This window comes from Bison bison, unplaced genomic scaffold (assembly GCF_000754665.1).
Source record: "Bison bison bison isolate TAMUID 2011002044 unplaced genomic scaffold, Bison_UMD1.0 scf7180017864264, whole genome shotgun sequence".
NCBI lineage: Eukaryota > Metazoa > Chordata > Mammalia > Artiodactyla > Bovidae > Bison > Bison bison.
Genome location: NW_011494836.1, coordinates 1325278 through 1338585, shown reverse-complemented (window position 1 = coordinate 1338585; position 13308 = coordinate 1325278). Strand labels below are relative to the sequence as shown.

The following is a 13308-nucleotide window of genomic DNA, read 5'->3' as shown; positions in this document are numbered from 1 at the left end:
GCGACCCCATGAATCGCAGCAGGTGATTCATGCTGGATGGATATATTCATGATGGACATATATTCATGATCCATATATTCGTGATGGACAGGCCTCCCTGTCCATCACCTACCAACATTAAAAAAATTTTTTTAAATGGGTGAGTTTGATCTCTCTTTGTCTGTATTTCCTAAATTTAAAAAATAGTGAATACACATAACTTGTAAGTTTTAAGTTTCTGTGCATATGGCTAGAAGTCTATTGGTAAAAGCAATAACCATAAAGTAAATAAAATTATTGAAATCTAAAGTTAAAAAAATTAAAATTTCAAAACAGCTATCTTGAAAAGCTACTTATTCCAATGTGTTCTCTTAAATTATTCTTGTAAATTCTGAGTTATGAATCTCAAAAAAATGCAGTTAATTTATAGATCCAGTTACTCTGTCTCAAGATGACACCACCCAGCATGACTACATTCCTACTTTCTTGTGAACAGGTTGTGTCTATTCCATAATAAAAATTAAGCTCATTTCTTTTCTGTTTTACTGAGATAGAATATACATATGAAAAGCACACCAATCTTAAATTTCTTATATAATCCAAGTATCCATGTAATTGCCACCCAGGGAAGACACAGAACATTTCCAGTATCTCAGAAGGTTCCCTTTTGTCCCTTACCAATCAATATTCATTCTCCAGAAGTAACTAGTACTCTGATTTTTGTTACCAGTTAGCATGCTTGTGAATTGCATATAAATGAAGTCACATAGTACACAGTCTTTTGTGTCTTGTGTTTTTTGCTCACCAAAGTCTCTATGACACTCATCCCATGCTACTGTATGTATCAGTTATTTAATACTGTGCAGTTGTCCACTGTATGACTAGATCTCCACTGATACATCCCTTATCCTTTTGATGGACATTTGGGTTGCTGCCAGGTTGGAAGCTATTATGAAGAATGCTACTACGTACATTCCTGCACTTATCTCCAGGTGGACACACGTACTCACTTCTCTTGAATATATATCTGGAGGTTTAAATGCTTAGTCACAGTGATTAACTTTAAAAGAAACTGCTGAATGGTTTTTCAAAGTGTTTGTGCTATTTTATACTCCTACCAGCAAGGTTTAAGTTTGATTCTTCCTAATTATAGATTCCAATTCTCTGTTGAGATTTTCTGACTCTTTATCCATTTAATCCATCATTTTTTCCAAATCATTTAAAATAATTATGTTAAAATCCTTGACTCTTACTTACAATATGTAGATCATCTTGGGATTTGTTTCTATTACCTATTTGCTCTGTTGGTTATCAGTCATTTTCCTATTTCTTTGTATTTCTTGTAACTTTTAACTGTATGCCAGTCATTATGTATACAAGAACAACAAAGACTTGAGATTGGAGTTTCCCTTACAGAGTTTGCCCTTTCTACCACTGGGGTCTGATTTCCTTCAACCAATAACTGAAAATGGGTTGCAGATGCAGTTTAAGTGAAATTCACATGGGATTTCCTAATAGCTCAGTTGGTAAAGAATTCGCCTGCAATGCGGGAGACCTGGGTTCGATCCCTGGGTTTGGAAGATCCTCTGGAGAAGGGAAAGGCTACCCACTCCAATATTGTGGCCTGGAGAATTCCATGGAATGTACAGTCCATGGGGTTGCAAAGGGTTGGACATGACTGAGTGACTTTCCCTTTCGCATCTGATTTGGTTTGCTGAGTTCTTTCAATGTATCTCTTCTCTTAAATTTAGACTAAGGAGACCTGCTATGTGAAAGTATTCCTTTAGCAGGATGTTCCTCCTAACATTCTGCTTCCTAGTCCACCCCGGCATCTCTCCCCTCAACAAGACTCAGCTAACATCCCATGTTTTTGGAGAAAATGTGAGAAACCAGTCATACACTTGGAGCTCCTCTAAACGTCAATACTTCACACATGCCTGTGTGTCTGTCAACAGTGGAGTCTTCACGCCTGTGCCAGTGATCAGCAGTCCATCCTCACAATCAGCAAACGCCCCTGGGAAGAAAATTACTGGTGACCTCAGCTCATCTAGAAAGGGCTCCTTCCTCTTAGGAATTTGAGTTAACACAGTCCTTGATGATTTTACAGTTCTCCAATGTCTTTAAAAGAATGGTTTGTTTTTACCCAGTGTTCCCGTCGCTGCGGTAGGGCTGATCAATTGCTTGGAGCTGCATACTGAATACAGCCTAAAAGAAGTCCTTAATTTCAAAGAGGTTTTCAAAGAGAAGGCTGCACAGCTACGAAGCGATCCCAGCAAAATATTTCACAAGAATGTTCTGAGAAATGATGGTTTTTAAGTTAATATGTAATTTTAAAGGAGAGAATACTCATTTGTATTTATAAATTCTGGAAGTTTGGTTTTACAAAATCGTATGCTGCTGCTGCTGCTGCTGCTAAGTCGCTTCAGTCGTGTCCGACTCTGTGCGACCCCATAGACGGCAGCCCACCAGGCTCCCCGTCCCTGGGATTCTCCAGGCAAGAACACTGGAGTGGGTTGCCATTTCCTTCTCCAATGCATGAAAGTGAAAAGTGAAAGTGAAGTCACTCAGTCGTGTCCGACTCTTAGCGACCCCATGGACTGCAGCCCACCAGGCTCCTCCATCCATGGGATTTTCCAGGCAAGAGTACTGGAGTAGGGAGCCATAATCAAACATTATTTTAAAAACATGTTAAGATTTTAAAACCATGAGAGAATTAATTATTACAGACAAATTACTGTGGTCATATAGGTGAACAGAAAATATCAATGAGTAACTGTGTCATTTCAAGGGAGTTTTAACTTGACCCACTTCTGTTTTTCTCGCTATGTCATAGTTACTGATATCTTTCATTACTAGATAAAGGTATACTTGGTAATTAAATCTTCAAAATAAATTATGAACTATGCCAATTTGAATTTTTACTTCTCATTTTTTTTCTTACACTCTGAAAATAAAAGATACTCTCCATGTAGATGGTTTAACAGTTAAAAAACAATTTATAAATATTTCATTTTACTAAAATGCAAGAGATATAAACAGTTGGTTAAAATTTTACCTAGATATATTTTTCTACACCATGCCATCTTTCAATTTAAATGCTTCATACTTCACCATATTTTGGAGAAGGAAATGGCAACCAATCCAGTACTCCTGCCTGGAGAATTCCATGGACAGAGGAGAGGGACAGGCTGCAGTCCAAGGAATCGCAGAGTTGGACATGACTGTGCAACTAACTTAACTTTTCACCATATTTATCATGCTGTGATACTCAGTATTTTAAAGTAAATCACACTGACTTCCTGCCCTGGAGTACAAAGTATAGTATATAATTTCCCTTAAGTTTAGCTATAATTGCTGCATTCTTATTCTAAATCCCACAAAATCTGTAGTTTATTTTAGTTACAGAAGCATCAAGTATATACATAACAATATATGTATGAGAATAATGTAACGAACTCCCATGTATCCTCACGTTAGTTCAATAATTATCAACTCACGGGCTTCTTTCATTTATACTTATAACCACTTCCTCCATTTCCCCCTCAACCCAAATTTATTTGAAAAACCAGTCTCAGTCACCATACTGCTTTTTCTCTAAAAAAATTCTACATGTATATTTAAAAAGGGATTCTTTCTAAACACAACCACAATGCCATCATTAGACCTAAAAAATAAACATTTTCTTAATATTCTCAAATACAGTCAATGCTCACACTTCCTTAACTGCTGTACACATATTTCCCTGACTGTCACATACACAGAGAATATTTTTATACTATCAATGACATGTAATCAATAGCAAAGCAGTATTCTCTTTTGCCACTAGATGGTACTACTGTATAAATTTCAGAAATCCTGGAATTATCTAGTTGGAAGAGACACACCTTGCCGTCCACAGGGTGGACACATTACATATGAATGATCAGTAAACTTAATACAAGATCATATGATGTATTACAAAGTCTAAAAAGTGATTTTTTTTTTTGAGAAATAACCATTGTTTCGGATTAACTTTAATCCAATGTAGTAAGTTCCAATGTTTCCAAATGTCTTTTCACATCAATATTTTAAGACAAAACAAACAGAGCATGGTTTCCTGTTAATACCATAAAGCTGCTGCTGCTTTTTTTTTTCCAAAAAGCTTCTTGAAAGGAGAGATACATAAATAATTTCAGTAAAAGGGCATAACTGCTATGATACCATACTCTAAATCCTCAAGAAATATGTGGATGGCTTTGCAAGGATGTCTGTAAGAAGACTCACTGAGCAGTAATCAATTCATGGTTGAATTCAGACATATCTTAAATACTAATATTCATGATATATATTATACCCCATTGCTAAGAGGTCAACCTGGTATTCCATTGCAGAAATTTAAGGACCTGACATATTGTTACTCTGAGAGCCATTCCACACTTCAGCATTCCCATCCATGGAGATGGATCTAAAGGTATGTTAAAATGTTTCACCAAAATGAAGTTTCAATTTGCTCTAGTTAAAAAAAAAGATAAAATTTTAAAAGAGGACTCAGAATTCTGCACAAGAGACATTCAGACAGGTGTGCTAGGAAGAATTCTCTACAAAATATACTTCTGAAGCAGATAAATGATTAGTCCTGCTGGGGAGTTTAAATTTTGTATCTTTAAACTTTTAAAACCACATGTCATGTACAATAATTTTAGATACATTATGTTGATCAGTGTTAAAATACCAAACTACTCTTTTTTAACCTAGTAAGTAATTGATTCAGCTGTTTTCATGGTTTGTGGTGAGAAAAAAAATGTTTCTTTATAGTCTATAGAAAAAAATATTTCTTTATGAAGGACTTGAGATAGGTATCTTGGAGATCTGTCATTGCTACTGCCACAGAAATAGGCAACAGAGTAGAAAATATTTATGGATAGAAGAGAAAGAAAGGGAGAAAGAGAAAAAGAAAGAAAGGTTCATATGAGTAAAAGGCTAAACTGCTATGATATTTAATAAAAAGTTAAAAGAGGAGCAGCTCAATAGTTCAGTTAATACACAGAAGCTTGAAGAATAAGAGAGACCTCAAAATGCATGGAAAAAGAAATAGAAGAGAATAATAAATGAATAAGGAATAAGAGTAGTGAGCAGACAGGAAGAAGAGGGTCAGAAACCCAGATGGTAAAATAGCCAAGGCGCAGAAAAAACATGTAGCAAGAAGGATTTTTTTTTTTTTTAAAGAGAAGGAGGTAACAGCTTTGTTGATGACCTCCAGTTCTAGTAAATTCAGTGAGAGGACAATCTGCCTAACTGGAAATTCAGACAGTTAAAGTTTTAACTGCACTTATTTTGAAATAAGAACATATTTTCCCAGTGCACACTGAATATTTTATAACTTTTCATGGAGGTTATCACAGCTTTTCAATGCTATATAGAAAACCAATTTCAGGGCTTGAAGGTGTCATGGACATCATCTGTTAGTGCAATGACTACTTTTCAAATAAAGCAATTTAATTCTAGAAGGGCACCCTACAGTCTGTAGCTCAGCTTATGGCAAAACCAGAAATAGAATCAGGTACTAATCTTCACTTCAGGACTCTTCTCATTAGGTCACCCCAAATTTCTTGATGATCTGTCACTGTAGCACGTAAGTGACGACAGGATCTGAGGGGGTTGGGGATGTGACTGTGATCTCTTTTAATCCTTATGATAAATCCTACAGCTGCGAGGCTAGCTTCTACGAATCACACAGGACCCCCAGCCTCACTATAGCGATGGTGAAGTTGGTCTCTCATCTTTAAGCTTAAAAATAACTAAGGACTAACTACTTAGTCACTGTGGTTTTATAATCATTTTCTTTATATGATTTGCTGGATGAACTAAAAACATTTGGACTGAAAATATCAATGTTAACTTTTGCAAGAAAGAGTTTACAAATTATTGCTTAACTTAAAAAATACACTTCTAAGTAAGTGAAGTGTCTAACCCCAAGTTTACAGGAAGAAACATGGAATAAAAACGGATAAACTACAATTTAAAGTCACAGTCTTGATACCTTCATATTAGATGCCTCAGTTTCCAGTTTTGTAAGATGATTGGAATTATCTTCTAGCTCTTGTCGAAGATTTGAGTTCTCCATCTTCAGGGCCTCAACTTGCTTTAACAACTGATCATATGAAGCTGCAGCCATCCTTGGCTACCCCTGGACCTATAAGGTTAAAAAGGATTTTGAAATTCACTACTGAAAAATAGAGTGGCTGCTTGTTACAAAGAAAGGGATAAAGAAACAAAACCTCCAGACATTTAATAAGAGCTGTGTTAATGTAGCGGTTTCAGTCTCAAAACAACAATGTGCAAGCGGCAGCATCTGAGAAGATGAACACCGAGGCTTTAAAGACAAATAAGATTTAAAACAGAAGAGAGCTTCAGTAGTGTTTGAAAAACACCTGCCTTTTCACAGGTGGGTAAGATTTCTTTCAGGTTAGAATTTTTTCAAGGTTTCAGAGATACTTTAAATGGTCTTACAGACAAGATTTAGGAAATGCAGTTATTGATAAGAAATATATTTATATTGGTCATATTAATTTACTTCTGGATTTTGTCCAATAATCACACAATTTTATAGCCCAAATGGATTAATGAGATTAGGTATATGCAGTCTACCACTTTTCATTTGATAAAAAGCTAGTCTTAAAACATTATCCATGGGGAAATACGAAGTTCCAAGAAGGCCTCACTAAAAAGGCGGCCATTTAACAAAATAGACACAAGGGAGAAGATTGGATTGAGACTTCAAATCTTTTGGAAAGAAAGATGATAATAATTGCTAATATAAAATTCTATTACATTTATCCAAAAGGATGAATATAATAGGCCATGCTATGGCATACGTATCACGGGACCCACTGTGCTCACATTGAGGCTGAAAGACACTTGAAGAAAACGGATGATTTTAGGAGACTGTCAAAGAGAAGTGAAGCAGAGGCTGGCTATTAATTACATTACCATGAAAGAAGAGGGGAGAAAAGAAAGATATAGAGGACAGTCAGGTAATAAGAGGTCCTTGGCCTAAAGAATTAGAGAATGCTAGAAGTTATGTTCAGACTAACGAAGTTCCAAAGACCCAGATCCTCTTTGTAGTTTAATTTCTATGGAATAAATTTCTACCTATCTCTAAGAGTTAAAAAGTATAACAGAGTTTGTACTCAAACAATACTTAATAGATCTGGACATTAAAAAAATGTTTCTGCAGTAAAAATCCACGATACGAAATAAGGCACACAAATTACAACACTCGCTAGTCATGACAATATTGTAGTTCAGCAACTGGAAGGGATTCCCTAACAAGGGAAATCAAGTGACACAGGTCCCGTCTGTTCTGCAACAGCTAGGGACGATAAATCTGGTGCAACCCACTGTCAACTGAGGAGGAAACAGAGTCCTGGATGGTTGAGATCACCCTCAAAAATCTTCATGCCTGAAAAGAATGAGCACTAGACTTGTATTTGGAGACACTGGTCTTAATTTCAGTCTTGGTCACGCCTTTACCTTTGCCCCTGAATTTTAATTCACTTCACCATTTGTAAAATGGACATTTACTACCTTTTCTAATATAATTTACAGGGATATTGTTAGAATTGAGAAACAAAATGATGGTCTAAAAATAAAAGTCCTGTGTAAGTTATATGATGAAAATACACTTGAAACGTAACTTCCTTAGTAAGACCTAATGTTAATCTACTGTTATAAGCCTCAGTCCTCTGACCAACGGACAAGAGGTAAACTCTTTTGAAAAAGGACTGAGAAGGTATATCAGAAACAAAGGAGAAGTTCACAGGTGGGATCACTTATCTGTTTTGTGTGCATGCATGCTCAGCTGTGCCTGACTCTTTGCAACTCCACGGACAGCAGCCCACCAGGCTCCTCTGTCCATGGGATGATCCAGGCAAAAATACTGGGGTGGGTTGTCATTTCTCCTCCAGGGTATCTTCCTGACCCAGGGATTGAACCCCATTCTCCTGCATCTCCTGCATTGGCAAGCGGTTTTTCTACTACTGAGCCACCTGGGAAGCCCTATTTTATACCGTACCACTAATAGGCATCTCTACAAAGACGCAGCACATTAAAAATCACATGACAAAGGTGGGAAGCTGACAGCATTTAGTAACATAAGTCCTAAAATTCCTCATTCCAAATAAAATCCTAACAGGCAACTTCCCACTAAAATAGTATGAATAAGAGAAAAAGTAATAATACAGGGAAAGAGAAAATTACCGGAATTATGTTAAGACACAGAGGTTATAACCATACACAATCACAAAAAAAGCCGGGTGGGCAAAATGAGCAAGGGACTACTACAGTGCTCTTTATTGGAACAAAAAAGAATTCAGCCCTTTAGGTGGACAATTAAAACATTCCATCATTTTTTTTTCTCTCCCTCCAGAATCAAAACATTTACGTCATTTCTGCTTTAGAAAGCAGGATGTTTTCATATAATTTTATGAGGAAAATAAGATGTTTCAAGGTAATACTTTGCCTTATGTCCTTTTAATATGTTGCAGCCATACCTAAGTCAAAATTGCTTAATGCAAAATTTAAAAAAAATCATAAATTTGTTTTAGGAAGCCTTTTAAACAATCACAAGAATTTCATACAAAATATATCGTAAATGCAAACCACCCAGCATCATTAAAAAAAAAAAAAACCTCAAAATTTATCTGATGAAATGGGTAAAATCTCTGACTCTTTCACATTACTGAGAATATACAGAGATCTAAATATGCTTTTCAGAAAGTGAAAGGGTTAGTTGCTCAGTCCTGTCCAACTCTTTGGGAGCCCATGGACTGTAGCATGCCAGGCTCCTGTCAATGGAATTCTCCAGGCAAGGATACTGGAGAAGGGAGTCATTCCCTTTTTCAGGAGATATTCCTGATCCAGGGATCAAACTCAGGTCTCCTGCATTGCAGGTGGATTCTTTCTGAGTCACCGGGAGTCAGGGTATGCACTAAAGAGATTCTCATCCCTTAAGAGTAGGGTAGGGGAGAAGAAAGTAAAAGGACTGTTATTTAGACTTGTATCCTCATGTTCACTGGAAACAAATTCACAAGGATCCTAAGAAATTAATGCAAGGAGGCAGAAAAGTTTAGGTAGGTAAGGGATACTCAATTAGAACTAAATCTGAAAGATTCTTTATTATAAATTAAGAAGTTTGGGATTTAAAAAAACATTAGTTAAACTGCTTTTATTCTTTTGGTTTAATGAATTTTAAAAAAAGATGTATTTGTCAGTACTGTTAGATGGTAATGAAAAAAGAAGAAAACATCAATACAAAAAGAAACCAAAAGAATCATAAAAGACTACTTTGCTCAAGTCTATGTAAACAAACTTGAAAACGAAATAGAGAATTTACTAGAAAGTGTATTTTATCAAAACTAACCACAAGAGAAGGAAAATCTAAAATTTACAACAAAAATCATTGTTGTAAAATTGATATCATTCAGCACATTAATAGAGCTACACAGAAGAAAAATATTATCATGCCAAAGGTGATGAAAAGACGGTTTAAAAATTCAATGCCCATTCTTGTTGAAAATACTGGATATAAAAGCACACTTTTTTAACACAATGTATTTCAGCCCCACAATAAGCCAGCACCACCCAATGAGGAAATACTAGATATGCTATATTACTAAAGTCAGGGAAAGCCCCATTTTTACCACTCTTACTCGTTTTATCAGTCAACACAGAATGAAATTAGAAAGGAATACTACTGGCAGGGGTACAATGAAATAACTAGAATATCCAAAAGAACCAACTAAATATTACTACAACAAGATAATCTAGTAATTTTGTGAAGTATAAAACATATAGAAATCTTTCCTTTACATGTACAAAGAGAAACCAGATAAAAGATAAAATGGTGCACTGGGACGACCCAGAGGGAGGGTGGGGGAGGGAGGAGGGAGGAGGGTTCAGGATGGGGAGCGCAGGTATACCTGTGGCGGATTCATTTTGATATTTGGCAAAACTAATACAATATTGTAAAGTTTAAAAACAAAATAAAATTAAAAAAAAAAGTTAGAAAAAAAAAAAGATAAAATGGAAGAAAAGATCTTATCTATAATTTAAAAAAACAGGCATAAACTGAATAAAGAGTTCAAAACATGTATGAGGAAAACTATGGAACACTTCTGAGAGACACAAAGGTAGATTTCAACAAATGGAAAGACATATCTTGTTTGCGTACTAAAGATTCAGTATCATAATGATGTCATTTCTCCCTGAGTTAATTTTACATGGTCCCAATATAAATACTATATAAAATATTTTTTATTTTGTTTTCTACAGCTAGACAACTGAAAAAAAACAAAAAAAGGGAAAATATGAAGGGAAGATCAAGAGTATACCTACGTCATATTAAATTAGTGCTACAAAGCCATTGTAAGCAAAACAGTATGAAGTTAACTGTACTGTATCAGTAAGCTAATTTCTTAGTTCTTGTCATTATACTATGGATATATAGGATGTTAACATTAGGAAAAATTGAAGGGTACATAGGAACTCTCTTATTTTTCTAACTTTTATAAGTACAAAGTTATTTAAAAATAAAAAGGCTTTAAAAAGCTATGAAACTGGCAGATGAAGAGATCAACCAAGGGAACACATTTTTTTAAATTCCAGAAGTATATGTGAAGTTAGTCATAATAAAGGCAGCATCTCAAAGACAGGTCAGAAGATGGACTTTACACAAGCGGCCAGGGCAGCAGGACAGCCACGAGGACACATGCAGCGGCATCCACTCCTCCCCTACACTTTAGGGGGGACTACAGGAGGACAGGGGTGCAAATGCTGAAGGACATCATACGGCATTTAAATTAGAGAAAAGAGCTGTGCTTTCAATTAAAAATGCTGAAATGGAATACACCCTCTTCCAAGGAGGCTATTATAGAGCAATGGACATTTTAATTTTAACTTATTTGTGAAAGGGTAAGGCACACGGAAGGCCTGCTGGACCTCTGAAATGATTGTCTATTACTAGAATAGGGGTAATCAATCAAGTTCTTAGGTTACGTCAAACAAATGGGAAAGGTATAAAAGCATAACTACTTTTAATTAAACAGGATACATCCATGCAGTGGAATATTACACTGGCATTTAAAAAATGAGGTTGATGTAAAAACAAACAAAAAGAAGAGAGAAAACAAGACAGTATAGATCACTATGTCTCATACTGGTCATCCTGTTCTAGTAAAAAATAAAAGGGTTGTAAAAAGATAAAGGCAGAGGAAGCAGAGATCAAATTGCCAACATCCGCTGGATTGTCGAAAAAGCAAGAGAGTTCCAGGAAAACATCTCTTTCTGCTTTATTGACTATGACAAAGCCTCTGACTATGTGGATCACAATAAACTGTGGAAAATTCTGAAAGAGATGGGAATACCAGACCACCTGACCTGCCTCTTGAGAAACCTATATGCAGGTCAGGAAGCAACAGTTACAACTGGACATGGACAACAGACTGGTTCTAAATAGGGAAAGGAGTATGTCAAGGCTGTATATTGTCACCCTGCTTATTTAACTTATATGCAGAGTACATCATGCCAAACGCTGGGCTGGAGAAGCACAAGCTGGAATCAGGGTTGCCGGGAGAAATATCAATAACTTCAGATATGTAGATGACACCACCCTTATGGCAGAAAGTGAAGAGGAACTCAAAAGCCTCTTGATGCAAGTGAAAGAGAGTGAAAAAGTGGGCTTAAAGCTCAACACTCAGAAAACTAAGATCATGGCATCTGGTCCCATCACTTCATGGCAAATAGATGGGGAAACAGTGGAAACACTGTTCAACTTTAATTTTGGGGGCTCCAAAATCACTGCAGATGATGACTGCAGCCATGAAATTAAAAGACGCTTACTCCTTGGAAGGAAAGTTATGACCAACCTAGATAGCATATTCAAAAGCACAGACATTACTTTGCTAACAAAGGTCCGTCTAGTCAAGGCTATGGTTTTTCCAGTAGTCATGTATGGATATGAGAGTGGACTGTGAGGAAGGCTGAGTGCCAAAGAATTGATGCTTTTGAAGTGTGGTGTTGGAGAAGACTCTTGAGAGTCCCTTGGACTGCAAGGAGATCCAACCAGTCCATTCTAAAGGAGATCAGTCCTGGGTGTTCTTTGGAAGGACTGATGCTAAAGCTTAAACTCCAGTACTTTGGCCACCTCATGCAAAGAGCTGACTCATTTGAAAAGACCCTGATGCTGGGAGGGATTGGGGGCAGGAGGAGAAGGGGACACAGAGGATAAGATGGCTGGATGGCATCACCGACTTGACGGACATGAGTCTGAGTGAACTCCGGGAGTTGGCGATGGACAGGGTGGCCTGGTGTGCTGCGATTCATGGGGTCGCAAAGAGCTGGACACGACTGAGCGACTGAACTGAAAAAGATAAAAATGTCATTGAAAGGATATACAAAAGTACACTGATGGCCTCTGGAAAAGTCTCAGCTCTGCTGAGAAGATGCCTTCCTTTTCATTGTATACCTTTTTGTAAAGTTTGAATATTAGAGCAAAAGGTTGGTTTTTTGAAAAGACTGAATGTTAGAGACAGACAAGATCTCAAACATATAAAGTGAACAACATTCAAAGGTGGGGGGAATTGACTCAACAAGAAATAGATAATCTTAATAGTTCTACAACTACTGAAAGCTGGAGGAGTTAAATGTTTCCCCTTTTCTCTGTCCAACACAAAAAATTACAGGATTCAAATGGTTTTATAAACACCTTCTACCAAACATTTGAGAAACGTATCATTCCAAACTTATGCAAACTTTTCCAAGAATAAAAATCAAGGAAATACTCCCCAACCCATTCTATGTGGCTAATATAGTCATGATATAAAAGTCAAAGGTACGGTGAAAAAGATAATCATAGGCTAATATCACTTATGAATACTGACACAAATGCCCTAAACAAAGTGTCAGGAAATAAAACACAAAAGTATAAAGAAACTATAGCAGAATCAAGCTGAGTTTACTCTAAGAATGCAAAGATGGTTTAGCACTGGATGATTTATATGTGTCATTCACTTCATTAAAACATCAAAGAAGAAAAACCATACAATCATCTCAACAAAGAACAAACATTTGGAAAAAGTCATTATCTACTTAAAAACTCAATGAACTGGAAACAGAGAGAAGCTGTCAAAAACATTAAATGTCATTCTTAATATCGAAATACTAGAGGCATTATTTTTAAAATCAAAAGCATGCTAAGGATTCTCTACTGTTACATCATAATCCTGGAAGTTCTAATTAGGACAGGAAATTTTTTAAAAGGAAATAATACTTGAAAATGAAGAAATAAAACAA

General features: G+C 36.2%; 1 protein-coding gene across 8 annotated transcripts in view; it reads right to left on the bottom strand.

Moving 5' to 3' along the window:
* Positions 1 to 13308, bottom strand: part of APC (adenomatous polyposis coli) — a 138160-nt gene that overhangs the window by 74555 nt on the left and 50297 nt on the right. For 4 of the 8 annotated variants that reach the window (XM_010848356.1, XM_010848359.1, XM_010848362.1 and 1 more), the window contains exon 2: positions 5999 to 6151. The exons of the other annotated variants lie outside the window; for them this stretch is intronic. In XM_010848356.1, the coding sequence (XP_010846658.1) occupies positions 5999 to 6133 (135 nt within the window). In that variant the 5' untranslated portion in view covers positions 6134 to 6151. The remainder of the gene's footprint in view (positions 1 to 5998; positions 6152 to 13308) is intronic. 8 annotated transcript variants of the gene reach the window in all.